This window comes from Rhinopithecus roxellana, chromosome 5 (assembly GCF_007565055.1).
Source record: "Rhinopithecus roxellana isolate Shanxi Qingling chromosome 5, ASM756505v1, whole genome shotgun sequence".
Taxonomy (NCBI): Eukaryota; Metazoa; Chordata; class Mammalia; order Primates; family Cercopithecidae; genus Rhinopithecus; species Rhinopithecus roxellana.
In genome coordinates, this window is record NC_044553.1 from 3,414,868 (window position 1) to 3,435,099 (window position 20,232).

A 20,232-nucleotide genomic window follows, 5' to 3' on the forward strand; every position below is an offset into this window, starting at 1 on the left:
AGATGAAAAGCTATGGGAGGAATTTGATCAGGATAATGAGATTTTTAAAATTATATCTTAGTGCATAGTAAGAATTTTCCAGCCTTCAAGTCATTGGGTATGACCATGTATCTGAGTTCCAGTCAATAGACTTGACTGGAACTGATGTGTACTTCCCATAAAAATCTCCCACGTGTGCTCATTCAAGCTCCGTCCCATCCCGATGACAGGGATGGAGGCAATACCCATAGTAATCTTAGCAGCCACTGACTGAAGATGGCAGAGACATGATCAGCCTTGATACCTGAATGACCACATGGAGCAACCCCAAGTACACTCAGCAGCATTATCAACTAGTAAACACTCTGTACGCTCTCATGAACAAAATCTGAAGTTCTTTTATTTTGAGAAATTACGTGTATGGGTATATTTATTAACTTAGCGCAGGCTACTTTATCTAATATAGCAGGTGAATTTCTAAAAGAGGGGTACAATGGAAAGAATAACAATAGAAAGCTATTTTAATCAACCAGGAGAGATACATCGATGATTTGGACATATGTGGTAGCAGTGAACATGGAAAGGTAGGATCAGATTAAAAGTATATTTTGAAGACAGAACCAGAAGGACTTGCTGATAAATCACCTTCAAGAATGCTAGTTAGAAAATTTGAAAATTCCTCTAATCCTCCTACATTTTTGTAAAGCTAGATGATAGAATAGACTTTTACTGGCTCACTTTTACCTGAAAATAGAACATACAGAATTCCATAGTAAGTGCAAAACAGACCTCTCTCTTATATAGAATTTTTGGAGAAAGTGGAAGAAATCTCAAGCCATGATTCTTGGACTTTACAGACAATTAAAGGTAAAAGAAGAGTAAGAAACCAAATTTAATTAGAAGGATATCTTTAGAGAAAACTGTGAGATGCAACTTCTTCCAAACCCAAGCTGATGAAAGGAGACCCTGTTTGTTTCATCTCAGTCCTATTGAGGAGCTTTCCATGGGACCTGTCAGCTTTGAAATATTTTCCCTCCAATGTTGCCTGACTCATATCTGAAGAAACTAAAACCGGTGTGGCAAGAGAACAGAGGTAGTACACTGAAATTTATGTGCTCTCATAGTCTATTGGTAAGCATTTCCACCAGACAGATGTGAGTCTCACAGGGAAGGGACATGACCATGTCTTGGGCTCTGTTTAGTTGGCTGCTTAGAGGGAAAAGGAAGACGTCAGCAGAGAAGAGGGTAGGGTAGAGTACAAGATGCTCAGGAAATGTGGCATATCCATGGACTCAGGGATATGCCCAATCACTGGACACCTCTCTTTGATCTACGTAGATGCATATATTGTCTGGGTAGAGAAACTTTCTAAGGGTCCATTAACATGTCACCAAGGAATTGGGAAAGCTTTGTATAGAGATCTTCATAGCTTACTCTGAGCTAGGGTGGTCATAACCTAGCTATCAGGCTGGGGTTGGTCTAAGTGGAGAGGTAGGTGGAGAGGTAACAGACAAAAAAGCCAACTGTGCTCCATCTCCTTATCTTACTTCAGGTCTCCAGCCCAAAGTGGACCCAAGTTGGGGAGGGGAGAGAATTTTGCATTAAATCAGGTTTAGAGTTATTACTATTTTGGACCATGAATCCAAAACACTGAACTAAATGTGTTTGTGATTTGAATATACTACAGAACATTCAAAGAGGCCTCTATACACTAAAATACAGTAATGTCTTGATATTTTGAACCATACATGTTCAACACAGTGGTTTAATTCATGACAGAAGAGAAATGTAGGCATTTCTAAATAGAATGAAGCATGAAAACAGAGACCTTTACATGGAAGTGCCATATCTAACAGAAGTTTAGAAAGCATTGAGCTCAGGGCATGGAACATGTGGATAGGAAATCAACATAACATTCCTTTCAGGTGTATTAGGCAACTGCTTCTCTCCTAACAGGAGAAATGTAGCTCAGTCACTGCAATTTAAAAAAAAAAAAAAAAAAAAACGATAAGAAAAGGCATTGGTGCTACGTTAATAAATATTCTCCCAAAGTAGTAAACCATATGAGATTTGTGTTCAGTTTTTTACTGCTTATCTACATAGAGTGTTATCTCCATTATTTACTTTACACGGTTCTCTATTTTTATAAAAGTAAAATAAAGAATTCAGAAATGTTTCTTGAATTTTATTTGTATCAGCACTCTACACTCTCATTCTGTGCATGGACCTTCTTAAATAAGGATGGGAATTCCATGCACAAAGTATCTTTGTGCTTACTCAGAAACCTGGTCCACGGATCCTGATTTAATTACAGAGAAGAATGAGAGGAGATAAACCTAGGTTTCTGTATCTACTGTATCCATGACACAGTTAATCTAAGACTCACAGAGGTCTATACATTCAGAAGGCTTGAAAATAGTTTCTTTATGTAATAAAAAGAAAACTGTTTTCCTTAACTGAATTTCTTGACTTCTGAGGACCAGAAATCAGATGCCTCATATTATTGTAGCGGTTTTTCTCCCCACAGTTTAATCTAGGATCCTTTAAAAACCAAGGCTACTTCTATATTCAGTAAGATTATATACAAACTTGATTTTATGAATTATGTGAATGCCACTGCTGAGAAGTCCCACTGGCAATATAATATGATTATGCAAATGTACACATCAGACAAATTAAAAGCATAAAAAGAAATCATAAGATTGAAGAAATACATTTTTAAGGCCTTGTTGATTTCAGGTCTTTCATGTCAAAGTTGGAAACTTTCTTTTGTAAGGATACAGGTGAAACCTGTTAGGTGGGGTAGAGAGGAGAAAATCATTCTCTAGGCACGTATTTGCTGTTCACTGGGTTAGTCCCTTATCAAGGGTGTATAAGCCACACAGATATTTTATACTGGACATTTTGCCAGTTGTATGTGGGTTCAATATAGTTGCAAATGATCCCATTATGAAAATTAAATTCTATTCATCATTTTTCTCTAACAAGTTACTGTCCTTGATAAAATAATGGAATAAAAGATTCTGCATTGTATCCACGGCACTTAAGGATAGATGTTGTAGTACTTTGATATTACACTTTCATCACTATACTTCAATACTTCAATGCTTTAATCATCATACTTCAATACTTTCATAATTACAGCAAGATTTGGTAGATTATTTTATGCCTACTTAGAAAAACAAGTATTTTAAAGCAAATAAACAAAAAATAGAAATAAAACAAACACCGATGACAATACAAGTTTTCTATTTCTTTTAAAAAAAATGGGGTAGAGAACAGAATCTGGTTGCTCACTGACACAAGGCTTAAAATGAGCCCCACTTCTCAATACTAATATTTTTTAAAATAAAAGTTGGATACTTCCATTGTGAATTATTTGTTTTCTATATATTTCCATATATAATTCCTTTGTATTTCCATATTCCTTAAAGGACTGTAAACTCCTTTGAGGGCAGACGTTTAGTCACTGATCTTTGCAGTCACACTCATGCATTCCTTACATTTGCTGCGTCCTTAGCATATGGTAGTTGTGCAGAAGTTCGTTAAACAATTGAAACAAAGAGCACATATTTCATTGATTCTAAAATCCATCTTTAATTTTATATTTTAACAATTTTGCAATCAGAATGCCTCTTACATTCAATAGTCTGTCATGGTTGCTATTAATAATCATGATCTGACTTAAAAGAAAATCTCAGAGACAGTATTTCTCTATAATTTGGAATTATTAATGCTCTTAATGACACAAGAACAATATCCCATAGCAAAGTATCATCATCAATGACCTTGTAATAAAAACTAATTTAGAAGTCGAGTTCTGAGTGTGAAGTGTTATGAATAATTTAATCAATTTATTTTGCTTTTATTGGCCTTTTTATGTAGGCTAATAAATGACATGTTTCAATAGAAAATCTAAGTATAAACAAATTTAGATGAGCTTTTTCAATAATCTTCTATCTCATAAGACATTATGGTAGTTTAACTGGCAGTATGTTTTATTTTGTATTGATATATAAAATAATTGTACATGTTATAATCACTAAATATTGTATGGTATACAATTTTGTGGCAGATGGTATGCTATTCACAGTGTTTTGATTTACACTGTACCTGGAAATGTTTTGAATAGAGTATACTTTTGTCAAATAGCATATTTCTAATAATTTGCACAACAGATAACTAAAACCACCACAATCTATATTCACAAAATCACAAATGTTTATCTCTATACACTTGATTATGTTTTGCTTCCATCATAAGTAATTTTCATTTGCATGTTCAAAAGGTCGTCTTCAGCATATGGATGTCTATTTTAACTTCAGAGGCATCATGTCCACCCTCCACTTCTAACCCAGGACCATACCAGGTGAAGTGAGACATGAAGAAGCATATGGTCTCTTTGTACATCTGCCTCAGAACTTCTTTCTATCTTCCAAAATGGAGGGAAAACATACCTGTGTGGTGCCAGCATACTAGCTGGTAATGGCCACATTAGAACAGCATTGCTACTTTGAGTTACTGACTTACATTTTGCTTCAGTTCCTCAAACAAGCATTGCGTGTTCTATCTCTGAATTTTCTGTCTTTTCTCAATTTCAATCTGTCAAAACACTACTCAACTTATAAGACCTAGTACAAATGTCATTAAATATTCCCTAATAACCTCAGCCAGAAGTGGCTATACATTTTTTAAATTTCTATATCTTTTGTTTGTTCTTTTCGAACACCTTATCATATGACTATTGATAAATATTATTTTCACTATCTGACAGTGAAATCCTGAGTACAGGGTAATAGTGTTTGATAGATCTCTATATAACCTCACAATTTAAAACCATGATTGTAATAGGGGCTGAATAAAAGTTTATTGATAAATTTACTGAATTCCTAAACTATGTTACAATCCGTATATTTTACACAGTGAATGTTTTAAGCTGTATGCCACATTTTTTCTTTCAATTTTTTAAACTAACAACATATTATAAAAAGCATTTGATGGTATCACTAAGAATATGTTATGAAAGCTATTCAATGCAAATATAAAGCACTGTTATTAATCTTTAACCTGTTTAAGTTCCACTTATAATTACCCACCATTATGATTTATACATGATTTTCTCTGTATTTTAAAGATATATGCAATATTTGAAGAGGTAATTTTGTATCAAGCATTATTTGCTTTTTGAGAGTCTAACCTAGGAATCTATGTTGTAACATCCTCTCAGCAAACTTACCTCTTACAATGATGTTGGTGGACTTTTTTGCAGGGTTTCCCACATTATTATTGGCAATGCAGCTGTAAGTACCAGCATCATCTGAGGTGATAGCAGGTATGGTCAAAGTTCCTCCATTCAAAACAGTCTTTTCAGGCAGAGTCCCAAAGGACCTGACCCAGGTGAGAGAAGGTGCAGGCTCTCCTCCTGTTGTAACACATACTAATGTTATGGCCTCTCCAGGATTTACAACTATAGGATCATCCACCAAGAGTTTAATTGACGGTGATGCTAAAAGACATAAACAAAAGAACATGCACCTATTTAGATATGCTACAACTAGAATTCAGCAGCATGCATTATATTGGTTCATTCGAGAAATTAAAATGAAATATAGTCCTCTGTTGCCAAAATCATACTGTATTACTCAAATTTAAACAAGATTTAATGGTTTCATATTTTAATTAAATGGTATAAACATGTAGAACTGTATTAAGAATCTTACACATAGAAAGGGGAAATAAAATTTATGTTTCCTGGATTATTGTTCTGAAATTGGAATAATAAGCATGATTAAGGTTTTAAAACAAAATATCCCTTTCTTTTTTAATGCTGACAATCATCTTCTGTTTTTATCATTCCCAGTACAGATACTGCAGATATACAGTCCTTGTATTTTCATGGTGAAGATGGTTAATGATTTATTTTTTGGATCATTCTGAGATGAAATGATAATTTTTTGCAATCTGAATACAACCAAGTGACAGATAAAGTCATGGATCACCCAGGCTTTTACCATTCAGTGAGCCTGATTTTTGTTCTCAAAAGAAAACATAAAATCATCTAATTCTAATGCAGTGTCCATACTTCATCTCTAACCTCTTCAACTTACAAAGGTCTAGGCAGTGAGCTCCTATAAGCACTGCTTTAAAACTTATAAATAAACATTTGAGAGCTCAAACAGCCACTAAACCATGCTTGCCACTACTGTTTGGGTTGTAATAATCCCTTACTAAAAACAAGTCTTTTGTAATCTTTTAGGTTAAAAAATACAGAGATAAACATTCTTTCAATAGAAAAAGCTGTGTGCAGCCTTTTCATCAAACACTCCAAATAGAAACTGTACAAAAACTTCATTCACATATAGCACTTTTTTTTTTCTGCTTACACTGCCGTGCTAGCCTAAATAATGCATCCCTAAATAAAAACAGGGGAAATACATTATAATTACATTTCAAGTCACACATTCAGAAATATTTTGTCAATGTTAGAGCTGTATTGTATGAAATCAATCTATATTAGAAATATTTAAACTGTTCAATTGTACTGTGTGATTTTTAAAAATATATTAACTTCAGCTTAGAGTTGAGTGTTTTACTCAGAATAAAAGTTAGACTACTTGTGAAGTTCAAAATTGTCTGCCTTGTTTGAAAAAAATAAAAAGCCAGAAGAGGCAAGAAAATAATTCCACGTTATAGTTCTATGGGAAAGGCATTAAGTGCCTGTATGACCCTTTTAAACATCAATGTTTCATGCTGACTCTTCTAACATCACTTTAAATAATATGGGATTTTTTAAAATGTCATACTATTAGCCCTTCTGAAGAGTTAATATGAAATTATAAATATTTATGATTGAAAATCTGTTGGGAAATGCACATCATGAAAAAGTATGCAAAAGTTGCCATATTTTGGTGAAAAAAATCTCAAAGAGTTATTTAATGTTAAATTGATGGAGGACAGGCCGGGCGCGGTGGCTCAAGCCTGTAATCCCAGCACTTTGGGAGGCCGAGACGGGCGGATCACGAGGTCAGGAGATCGAGACCATCCTGGCTAACATGGTGAAACCCCGTCTCTACTAAAAATACAAAAAAAAAACTAGCCGGGCGACGTGGCGGGCGCCTGTAGTCCCAGCTACTTGGGAGGCTGAGGCAGGAGAATGGCGTGAACCCGGGAGGCGGAGCTTGCAGTGAGCTGAGATCCGGCCACTGCACTCCAGCCTGGGCGGCAGAGCGAGACTCCGTCTCAAAAAAAAAAAAAAAAAAAAAAAAAAAAAAAAAAAAAAAAAAAAAAAAAAAAAATTGATGGAGGACATTACTAATTAAATATTCTGAAATAAGACATTATACTTAATTATTAACGTATCGTCATGAAGAGGTAAAGAAAATCTCTATAGCCTGACTTAAAGTAAATAGCATAATCATATAAAATTATTTGATTAAAATATAACTATAGAGATCTCAATATTTATATCATATTAACAAAAATTTATTTCTTTTATATCGCATTTTAGTCTAATTAAAAGACCCAAGGCCTAAAGGCCATAAACAGCTTATATTTGGACTATAGACACACACAATGGTGACATTAAGTCAAGGAATATTTGCCCCTGAAATTGGTTTGTATAGGATGAGTTGTTTTCTATTAGATATTATTTAACGAACAAAAGCTTAAGATAATTTCAAAGTTCAAAAATAATGCATATATAACAGATCACTATTCTAACTATAATATATTTTAGAACTACCTTCACAACATTATTAAAAATGTTTTCTTCCAAATTTGACTTGAAAACATAGTATTGCTCAAGTTACTTTTATTGATGGTGGCACTTATTTTATCTGATTATACCTGAAACTAAAAATAGCCCAGGTAGACCACAAAACAGATAATAATTTCAAGACTTTAAAAACGTTTATATATATTTTAATACCAAAATTTGGTAGCTTTAAATTTCAAAAAAAAAAAAAGTTGAAATCATTGTCATTTTGTTCTAGTATTTTACTTTTTATTTCATAAATATCAGCTTTTTAAAACTGTAAGGCTTTGCTTAAAAACCAGAGACATTAGGATTTATCAAGCTTCAGTGTAAATCACGTCCTTGAGTAAAAACTGATAGAGGAAAAACATAAACATATTTTTGTCTATTAAAATATTTTAAGGAAAATATCTCATATTGGATGAATCATTTGCTAATTTGGGGGTATACAAAGAGTAACGTAAAACATTCTAGGCTAGTCATTCTCTTTTTATAGGTTTCCATAGCTGCCCCTGTCAATTTTTTCTTCATATTACCTTGTATATTAGCCAGGCTACCACTATGACTCTTCAGCCAGATGAAAAGTGTCATGATTGCATTCTCTGAAGTATTATATAATGTGATAGCTAAGTGGTAAGAGTACAAATTCCAGAGAAAGGTACCTGGGTTCAAGTCTTGACTCTGCCATTTAATACCTGTGTGAACTTGACTCTGCCATTTAATACCTATGTGAACTTGAGTAAGTTCTTTGTCTTCAGTTGAGGGTCTCAATTTTCCATTGTTGAAATGGGGAAAATAATTGTAAATATCTTGCAGCATTTAGATAATTTAATATGCATAATTTAAAGACCTTTCAATAATAGCTAGTACAAAGGATGCACAAAGTGATAGATAGATAGATAGATAGATAGATAGATAGATAGATAGATAGATAGAAAGAATTGGTCCTGGAGAGGCATGGCAAAGTTGAATGACAAGAAAAATAAGAGAATAGAGAAAGAAAGCGAAAGAAAGGAAGGGAAAGGGGAGCAAAAAGTCTGTGGTTTCTATTTTCCAAAATCATAACCTCTTAATAGAATTTCAATAACTGCAACATAGAAAGTCTATTTTAGAAAATACCTTTGAGAAAAAGGAATTCTTCCTATGTCCCCATAAGCACCTCTTCTCCTGGCAAACAAAGTTTTCTTGGACTGAGCAACAGACATTTCAGTGGGTCCAAGAGAGGAATAACTGGCCTCTTGACCCCCACACCAAATCCCAAACATTTGGATATTCAAGATCATAGGAGATCAGTTCGTCCCTTCCTATTTGAGCTCACTGAGTGTGGCTGCCTATCTAGACAAGGACATAGTCATCTCATGGAAAAGACTCCCATGTTCCAGGGAAACAGCTCCCAGTTCACAGTGGTGGAATGCAAGGAACAGAGAGACCAGCTAGCACTAAAAAGTGCCAAAACAATAGGAATGAGAGAAGTCTCAGGAAATATATGCCTGCCAAAGGATTCAGATCTCATGCTCCAGGCCTTGGTACAACAGCATCTCCTAGAATTTAAATTAAGTGGGAATTCCAAATTGATAAAGTTTTCTGAGGTTATGGCAGAATAGGGAGTTGAAAGAAAAAATAACATTGAATTATGAAATAGTAGAGACAGATACATATTTTTCAAACCCAAGTTTGTATACTGGGGTTCATGCCCACTAAAAATTGTAGTGATTCAGTTTCTCATGATGTATTCTGGGTGTGTGATGCAAATATTTAATTTGGGAGTTAACTAAGAATACATTATGTAGAAAGAAAATACTATTTTAGCAGAAGTCATTGACTTCTTAGGTGCTTTGTTTTTGTCGCTACCTAACATAATAGGTAAATATGAAGATAAGCATCTTTTTTAAAATCTGAAAGCAGGATACAGTGTTAATCATCTTTACATTCTTACAGACTTTGACTCTCTGTAGATCTGGAGCATTTACTTATGAAAAAGGAACCCAGCTTTCCCTCCAGACTCTGAGCAAATTATAAAGCAGTTAACAACTGTTCAAACCTGCCGGTTGCCTTGAATTAGAGATATTCTAACTTAAGCTCAAGACTGTTTTTTTTGAACGGAAATAATCTAAGTATTATAGAGCAACTGAATTCACAGAGAACATTGTGAGGAAGGAGAAACACGCACGCGCGCACACACACACACAAATAAATAAATAATAATTTTAAAAAACAGAAAAAACTCCAATTTTAAAATGCTCAGGTTGAAAGTATCTGCTTAGTTTGAATCCCCTTAAAAGCACAGCAGTTCATTTGGGCTGGGATCACAGGAAACATTGAAGAAGCAGAAAAGGGCAAACCAAAGAAGGAAGAAAAGCCAGTAAAGGGGCACTAATGAGCAGGTTATCACTGTGGGAAACTTGGCTCCCTGCTGCTAGGAACCCGCTGAGAGACCAAGTTGAGGGCACCTCAAAGCTCTCTATCTAAAGAACAAGGAGCCTGACTCAGGTGTTTATCCGTCAACTCTTGCTCCTCATTAATTGGGCCTTAACTTTCCCATCTCATGCTCTGGCTGAACACATTCCTGCATTCAATGAAAGTTGCTAGATAGAATAATAAATACGCAATCTGTCCAAAGAAACTGCAGTAACCTCCAGGTCAGGACAGGAGGAAAGGCAAGACACCCACAGTGTCTGCTATGACTTTGTTTCCATGTAAATCCAGTGATCAACGAGTGGCTACATGGAGACAATGTGTAAAGGGTAAAGAAAGAACAAGGAAGGGGTAGGTGGTAAGTGAAAGCACCCTTATCAATCAAGATATAGGTGAAAAATGAAATAATGAGAGCACAGTATGAATTTAAGAGAGACGAGGTAAAAATACACAATTAACTTTTTGCTTCTGTTCCGTGACTCTACATTGTTTAAATCATAGAACATATACAGATGCTAAACAAATTAAATCCAGCTTGTATGTAGAGAAACATGCTTAAATTGTGCTTACAGATTCAAGGAACAGAAAAATATTTCTCTTGGAAGAACTAGTCATTTCACTGCAATGAAGATATCACTGTATTTTCATACATTTCATTGAAATTCATTTTCAGCATGTATTTCATTGAATAGAAGTAGCAGTGAATATTTCACAAAATAAAGATGAGATAATATATTAGAAGTTGATATGAAAACTCAAAATAGTCTACCCATTTATGTGGAGTTATTATTCAAATACTATCATTCACATATTGATTGATTCTCATTAAGCCCAAGATTGGTATCATGCTGGGAAATTCTATTTAAAATGATGCTCTAGGAAATAACAATATTTGAAATTGTATTCATAGACAGTTTTTAATGTAGGAGTAAACTTTTGCTACAAATATTGAAGCCAACATGCATTTCTCATTACTTTAATATTCACAGGACAGACATTTATGGAAATGATTGCGAAGGCAGAGTAACTGTTTCTTTTTTGAAAATTATATAACTTTTAGGAAGAGACGTGATTCATATGACCATGGGTCCTAAATGAGAGATCCCCTAGATGGGTTTTGTTTGCCTGACACAGTATCTATTGTTGTTGTTATCATGAGTGAATGAATGCCTTTAGGCATTGCTTATTCTCCCTAGTACAATACGTTTCCTATCCATTCATTCAGAAGTATTTCTACAGCATCTACTATGTGTCCAGCCCTGTGACAGTAAGCTGTGAGGTATCAGCGAACAAAAGAGTCAAAGAATCCCTGCAGTCAGAAGCTTACAACTTAACAAGAAGAGAAACAGCACACTCCGCATGACTCTCCTTGTCTTAACTGACTTTGTATGTTTACTTCACCTGCCTGTTCTCTAAAGTCATATGCATTTATCATGCTTGACTGGGACGTTTATGTCATCAGAGCACAGCGAGCAAAGAAAGTTGCCAAAAGGTACATTCTTCAGTAAACTAAGACTTTAGGAAATACAGTAAGTGACACTTATGCTGGAATCTAATCACTGAACAATACAAGTAGAAAAGCTAGAGAAATAGAACTTGTGTTCTAAGGTGAGCAAAAGTCAATGAAGCAAAAAAGATGATCCCCGTGTATAAGCTATACCAATAGTTGGGGTACTAATACCCAGCAGCTTGAAAGGTCTTTATAAACATTGACAAGGTATGGTGAAGAAAAAAGTTAGCACTGCACATATCTCCTTCCCTTGATCAACAGTCCTTTACTGTTCTTTCCAACAGGTGAGGCCCTGGCAAACTTGGTCTCATTCAAGTTGACAGGAAGCTGAGTATTCATTTGCTGCAGAATCCCAGAGGGTCATCTCTCATAGAGAGAAAAATCCAAGCTAAGCATTTCCAACTGAAGTATTTGTTATCCATAAAATTTTCTTATTATTAATGGAAAACACCAGAATTTTAAGCACAGTACTAGATTGTAAAGACACTTTCATCACAAGATCAGTAAAGAATGAACTTTCTATTTCTTCTGCCTGGAATTTTCTTCCAGTGCTTGTCCACTCATTAAACCAGTCATCAGGAAATTTATCATGCTCAAATAATAATAACAATTCTTCCCTAAAATTTCCAGCTTTTGTCCAGACCAACTGAGTTGCTTCTTCCTTTGTGTGAGAATAGTTGTTTATGATACCCCCTCATTAGAACATTTGCCCCTATGCTTTCACTGTGAGATATTTAGGAATAGGACATCAGAGTAAAAAGGGTAGTGTTTTTCATCTTTGTACCACCAGCACCCAGAAGAATATCTGACAAAGAATAGGTGCTCAATAAAGTTTTACTGAATAAAAGAAAGTTGAATTTAAAAATTAGTAAACCGAAACTCCACCTAAGCTCTGAATATTCATCAAACTTAATTTAAAATGATCAAAAGGCCAGGCATGATGACTCACAGTTGTAAATCCCATACTTTGGGAGGCCGAGGCGGGAGTAACACTTGAGGTCAGGAGTTCAAGACCATCCTGGCCAACATGGCAAAAATATGCCTCTACTAAAAATACAAAGATTAGCCAGGTGTGGTGGCACAGACCTGTAGTCCCAGCTACTTGGGAGGCTGAGGCACAAGAATTGTTAGGACCCAGGAGATGGAGGCTGCAATGAACTGAGATTGGGCCACTGCACTCAAGCCTAGGGAGACAGCGAGATTTTGTTTCAAAAACTAAATAAAATAAAATAATCAAAAAACCTACCAACTGTGAAATAATGTGACAGATGATAAGAATTTCATGAGCCATTTATTGACAAATTCTAGTCATGACAACTTGCAAATTCTTTCACTGTTCTACCCACTTAAACTTACCTATGTTTTATATTACTAACAAGGAGATGACAAAGCATTTATCTATCAAAATGTAATGCAGCACTCACAAAAAAATAAACACAGCATATTGTTTGCACTCCTTTGTACTTATTTGTTCAGTTATACTATCGAACATTATTTTTAATAAACCATGTAACTCAGCCAAATGCTGACTCTGAAACCAAAATAAAGGCTACATGGCCTTTTTCACAAGAGGGCTAGTATGTACATACTTTAATAGGGATTTAGCAAATTAGTCAAGATTTAAAGCTCTTTTCTGAGTTTGAAATAGCAACAGCAGAAGCGATAAAGGCATCACCTCTATCACCATCTGGTGTTGATCTCATAGCTATAGTTTTTACTTTTTCATTTTGTACCATATGGAAAGGTACTCTCCTATTGGGAAAAAGATTTTGTCTGAAAAAGATTAGTTTTCTTTCTCATAATCCATTCTGGGGACACTTTATCACAGTGTAATATTTTGAGCACCTTTATGACTCTGTAATTTTATTTTATAGAAATTTTGACTAACATTTATTTATAGCCAATCTTAAAGAATAATGTTGAATAAATTTAACTCTGCTGGGCCTCTGTTTGCTCTTCTAAAAAATAAGAATATTCTGTTAAATAATTTCTAAAGGATTGCTTAGAGCAAGTTTTTATCATGATTAGGAAAACACCTGGGCATATAGCCTCTATATCTATGATATATCTATGTTTGGCTACTCAAATGTCTACGTTGGTTCCATGATATGGCAAAGATTAAAAATCACATCAGGAGCTTAATTAGATAGGCCGATTACTACCAAATAAACTCATTGTCAATTTAGAGATGTACATATGTTCTATTTTAAGAAAAAATGTTAATTCAACATATATTTATTAAGTACCAATTGCATACGAGGCATTGAGGATGTTAGAAAAAAAAAAAAACAAGCCAAAATCCTGCCCTTGTGGAGTCTGTAATTAGATGGAGACAATTACAGCCCTTAAAATATCCTAGACATTCTCCAAAAGCTTTGCATATATTAACTCACTTAATTATAGGAGGTAGGTACTATTATTACTTTATTTTACTTTTTACCAAACTTGAGAAACCATTTAGAAACACTTTTGATAACCTCTAAGTCACACAGCTAGTGAAAGGTGAAGCCAGGATTCTATTCTAGGGAGCCTGGCTTAAGATGAATGTAAAGGGCTGTAAACTCTAATGCAAAATAAACAGAGTTCATAATTTCCAAGTTTGATTGAATATTTGATGATATTTTGGCCAGGAGGAGAATTAGTGCTGCCTCTCTAACAGAAAGAAGGAATAACATTGATGTCCTCTAGTGTATTATGAAAAAACTGGATAGAGTAAAAACAAACTTGATTTGCTAGTCAGAATTCCAGAAATATTCACCCTCCAAAATAGAAGTTGAAAAGGATTTGTGAACCACATAAGTCATAATTACAAAGCCTAAGTTCTGAAATATCTGTGGAAGAGGTTCTTAAGCCATTGCTCTGGATGTCTTCACGTCTCACACATAAAAAAAAACTTTTTAATTGGCTCAGTGATTTAAATTCTCAGAATCTAAGAGGTAATGAGGAGAAATTTAACATGGAAAGACTTCTTGAGGCAGGAAAATGGAGAGCAACAGTTGCAGTTGGTAATCCACCAGCAAGAAAAGGGTAAAAGAAACAACTATCTAATATAGAATAGTAAATGGGGTCACAAAGAACAATATTAACCTAGCTTCCATATGTTTCAACTATCATCCCAAAATGCCAGATTAAAAAAGATAAGAGGCAATACACTTGAGCAGCTAGATGTTGGTAATAATGTGAAGATTTTGAGATACAAAAATTTCATAGTTTTCCATAGAAGAGCTTGACAAGGATATAGATTGTCTGACTGCAGAGCTCATGCTCTTACTCTCTGCTCAGGCTAACTGTATCATGGATGTATAATATGAACAATGAATGGGCTAAGTTGAAAGGACAGAGATGAGGAACCTGGAATGCAGAACAATGGCAAAGTTTATTCAACACTAAAAAAAGTGGGGGAAGGAAAGAAAAAGACAGAAATGGTGAGAGAAGAGAAAGAGTGAGGATAAAAAGAGAGACAGAATAAGAAAATTTTTTGCTTACGCTTTTTAAAAAATATTTTATTTTATCTTAAGTTCTGGGATACATGTGCAGGACATGCAGTTTTGTTACATAGGTAAACGTGTGCCATGGTGGTTGTCTGGACCTATAAACCCATCACCCAGGTATTAAGCCTGGCATTCATTAGCTATTTATCATGATGCTCTCCCTCTCCTATGCCTCAAGACAGGCTCTAGTGTGTGTTTTTCTCCTCCCTGTGTCCATGGGTCCTTATTGTTCAGCTCTCACTTATAAGCAAGAGCATGCAGTGTTTGATTTTCTGTTCCTCATTAGTTTGCTGAAGATAGTGGCTTTAAACTCCATCCATGTCCCAGCAAAGAACATCTTGTTCCTTTTTATGGCTGCATAGTATTCCGTGGTATATATGTACCACATTTGCTTTATCCTGCCTATCACTGATGGGCATTTGGGTTGATTCCATGTCTTTGCTATTGTAAACAGTGCTGCGATGAACATATGCATGCATATATCTTTATAATAGAATGATTTATATTCCTTTGGGTATATACCCAGTAATGGGATTATTGGGTCAAGTGATATTTCTGTTTCTACGTCTTTGAGGAATGCCAACACTGTCTTGCCACAATGGTTGAACTAATTTACATTCCCACCAACAGTGTAAAAACGTTCCTAATTCTCCACAGCCTCACCAGCATCAGTTGTTTCTTGACTTTTTAATAATCATCATTCTGACTGCCATGAGGTGGTATCTCATTGTGGTTTTGATTTGCATTTCTCTAGTATCAGTGATGTTGAGCTTTTTTTCATATGTTTGTTGGCTGCATAAATATCTTTTGAGAAGTGTCTGTTCATGTCCTTTGCTAACTTTTTAATGGGGATATTTTTCTCTTGTAAATTTGCTTAAATTCCTTGTAGATTCTGGATATCCACTGACCCCACAGAAATATAAACAACCATCAGAGAATACTATAAACATCTCCATTAAAATAAACTAGAAAATCTAGAAGAAATTAATAAATTCCTAGACACATACACCTTTCCAAGTTGAATCCCTGAATAGACCAATAACAAGTTCTGAAATTGAGGCAGTAATAAATAGCCTATCAACAACAACAATAAAAAAAGCCAACGACCAGACGGATTTACTGAAACTATTCCAAACAATTGAAAAGGAGGGACTCCTCCCTAACTCACTTTATGAGGCCAGCATGATCCTAGTACCAAAACCTGGCAGAGATACAACAAAAAAAGGAAACTGCAGGCCAATATCTCTGATGAATATCCATGCGAATATCCTCAATAAAATACTGGCAAACTGAATTCAGCAGTACATCAAAAAACTTATCCACCACGATCAAGTTAGCTTCAACTTGCAAGGTTGGTTCAACACACATAAATCAATAAATGGAATTCATCACATAAACAGAACTAAAGACAAAAACCACTTGATTATCTCAATAGACACCGAAAAGGCCTTTGATAAAATTCATAAAATTCAACATCCCTTCATGTTAAAAACTCTCAATAAACTATGTATTGATGGAACATATCTCAAAATAATAAGAGCCATTTATGAAAAACTCACAGCCAATATCATACCAAATGGGCAAAAGCTGGAAGCATTCCCCCTGAAAATCAGCACAAGACAAGAATGCCATCTCTCACCAATCCTAATCAAAATAGTGCTGGAACTTCTGGCCAGGGCAGTCAGGCAAGATAAAGAAATAAAGGGTATTCAAATAGAAAGAGAGGAAGTCAAATTGTATCTCTTTGGAGACGACATGATCCTATATCTAGAAAACCCCATCATCTCACCCCTAAAGCTTCTTCCTTTTTTTTTTTTTTTTTTTTTTTTTTTTTTTTTTTGAGACGGAGTCTTGCTCTGTCGCCCAGGCTGGAGTGCAGTGGCCGGATCTCAGCTCACTGCAAGCTCCGCCTCCCGGGTGTACGCCATTCTCCTGCCTCAGCCTCCCGAGTAGCTGGGACTACAGGCACCCGCCACCTCGCCCGGCTAGTTTTTTGTATTTTTCAGTAGAGACGGGGTTTCACCATGTTAGCCAGGATGGTCTTGATCTCCTGACCTCATGATCCACCCGTCTCGGCCTCCCAAAGTGCTCAAAATGGACTAAAGATTTAAATATAAAACCTGAAATTTTAAAACTATTATAAGAAAACACAGGGGACAAGATTCATTCCATTAATTTTGGGAATTATTTCATAGATATGACACAATAAGTATAGACAATAACAACAAAAATAAACAAGTGGGACCACATCAAAAAACAAACAAACAAAAAACAAACAAACAAAAAACTTCTGCACAGAAAAAAAAAGAGAGAGAGAGTGAAAAGATAGCCTATTAAGTGGGAGAAAAAAATTGCAAACCATATATCCAATTGAGATTAATCTAAAAATATTTAAAGAAATCCCAAAACTCAATAGCAAAAAACAAACAAAAAACAAATAACCTGATTCAAAAATGGGATAAAGATTTGAACAGACATCCTCCAAAGAAGACACACAAATGGATAAATACATGAACAAATGCTCAGTGTTACAAATTATTAAGGAAATACAAATCAAAATCATAATAAGATGCCAACCCACACCTCTCAGGATAACTACTACTTTTAAAGAAAGACAATAAGTGTCAGCAAGAATGTGAAGAAATTGGAAGCTTTGTGCAATGCAAAATGGTGCAGCTGCAATGGAAAACAATATAGAGGTTCCTCAAAATATTAAAACTGTGTCTACCATATGAACCAGTAATCCTACTTCCAGGACTGCTTATTTTTCCAAAAGAAATGAAATCAGGATCTCAAAGATATATTAGGATTCCTATATTCACTGCAGCTCTCTTCACTATAGTCATGAGGTGCACACAACCTAAATGTGCATCAACTGATGAATGAATATAGAAAATGTGGTATGTACATATAATGGAATATTATTCAGCCTTAAAAAATAATCAAAGTCTGCAGCATGTGACAAAATAGATGAGCCTTCAGAACATTATTCTAAGTGAAATGAGCCAGAAAGACAAATACTGCATGATTGCATTTATATAAGGTACCTAAAGTAGTCAAATTCATAGAATCACAGAATCAAAGGATGGAAATGTGGCTCTCAGGGGTTGGGTGAGGAGGGAAATGGGGAGTTACTAATCAACAGGTATAAAGTTTAAGTCAAGCAAGAAGCATAAGCTCTAGAGATCTGTGGTACAACATTGTAATTATAGTCAACAATAATGTCCTGTGCACTTAAAACTTTAGAAGCATATATTTCATGTTGAGTTCTTACTGCAATTAATAAAATAAATTTTAAAAACCATATTTTAAAAAATAAATGTGCCAAGAAGATGGCTTTAGTTCCAAGTTTTGCATGCAGTTAGAAATCAATTTAATGAACTGAATTGCAAAGCCATAAAAAAGTGTTTTACCTGAATAAAATGACAGTTTTAAACTACAGAACTTGTAGTAGGTGTCACTACTTATTGACTTACCATAAATACTTAATGCTGCTTAGTACTGTTATTACAGATCTAATTTCAACAAGAGCCAATTCAAGCCTAACTATTCAACTAGCTGCATTTCTTATCAGGGATTTCAGACACTCAGAGCAGATTGTTGCCATGTTCTAGGACAATGCTGCTACGTGATAAAGGAGGTATTTATTTTTTGAATAAGATAATACTGTAATGGAATACATATAGAAGAACTAAATAGGTTACTACACAAAATGGAATATTGTTTAAGGAAATATTAAAAAGCAATAAAACCTTTTTAATACTATTTTTAAATGAAAGATAAAACATTTGGCTCACCTCTGAATTCACTTCCTCTCTGTCAATATTTTACTTCTCGAAGCTACTGAAAATACAGCTTTCAAATTCTAGTTCTGGTATTTTCAATATAGATTTTGGCACCATCACATTTCTCTTTTTTATATGATTAATGAGCTACTAAAATATCTTTGTAGAGCAAAAACAAAAATACCAATTGTTTTCAATATAGAATTATTTTAATTTATGTTTTCCAAGTTCTTAATGTCTGTCTGTGTTGATTTGCCTGTTTAACTCTCCAATGACTTGAAAGTTAGACCCATATTATATATGCTTTTTTTGAAAAAACAAAAAAACAAACAAAACAACAAGGTCTCTCACTCTGTTGTTCAGTCTGGAGTGCAGTGGAGTGACCAGAGCTCACTGCAGCCTCGACCTGGCAGGCTCAAGTGATTCTCTTGCCTCCGCCTCCCAAGTAGCTGGGCATGCACCACCATACCTGGATAATTTTTTAAAATATTTTTCACAGAAATGAGGTCTCACTATATTGCCAGGCTGGTCTCAAACTCCTGGCCTTGAGCAATCCTCCCGCTTCTGCCTCCCAAAGCAGAGATTGGGATTACAGGTGTGAGCCACCATGTCCAGCCTACATAATATCTTTTGTTTGTTTGTTTGTTTTTTGAAATGGAGTCTTGCTCTGTCGCCCAGGCTGGAGTGCAGTGGTGCAATTTCGGCTCACTGAAAGCTCCGCCTCCCGGGTTCACGCCATTCTCCTGCCTCAGTCTCCCCAGTAGCTGGGCCTACAGGCACCCACCACCACTCCCGGCTAGTTTTTTGTATTTTTAGTAGAGATGGGGTTTCACCGTGTTAGCCAGGATGGTCTTGATCTCCTGGTCTCGTGATCTGCCCACCTGGGCCTCCCAAAGTGCTAGGATTACAGGCGTGAGTCACTGGGTCCAGCCCTATATATTCTTTAACTGTGGATCTATATGCATACAATAATGCTTTATTAAACGTGTATTCATATCTAACATTTTGCTTAAACACACAATATTTAGTGTGCAGACCATGCATATTCACTGAATATTTGAATTCCTTAAAATGCAGTATCTTTGTACACTTCACAGTATCACAATTTTATATGGCTATCACATCAGATTGCTTTTTACTGATGATTCCAAAATGAACAAACAAAGCCACAAACATTACAGCTTTCTTCACATTGAACTAATTTAAATTTGAAAGACAATATGCAGGAAAGCAGGACATTATTAAGTATTCCTGATCAAGGGAATTAGAAAGACGTATTAAGAATATAAGGAATTTAGT

The 20,232-nt window shown here is 35.1% G+C and overlaps 1 protein-coding gene across 2 annotated transcripts in view; it reads right to left on the reverse strand.

Annotated features, from left to right (window-relative positions):
- Positions 1–20,232, reverse strand: part of MDGA2 (MAM domain containing glycosylphosphatidylinositol anchor 2) — an 854,319-nt gene that overhangs the window by 274,025 nt on the left and 560,062 nt on the right. For both annotated transcript variants that reach the window (XM_010375832.2, XM_010375833.2), the window contains exon 6: positions 5,216–5,485. In XM_010375832.2, coding sequence (XP_010374134.1) covers positions 5,216–5,485 — 270 coding nt within the window. The remainder of the gene's footprint in view (positions 1–5,215; positions 5,486–20,232) is intronic.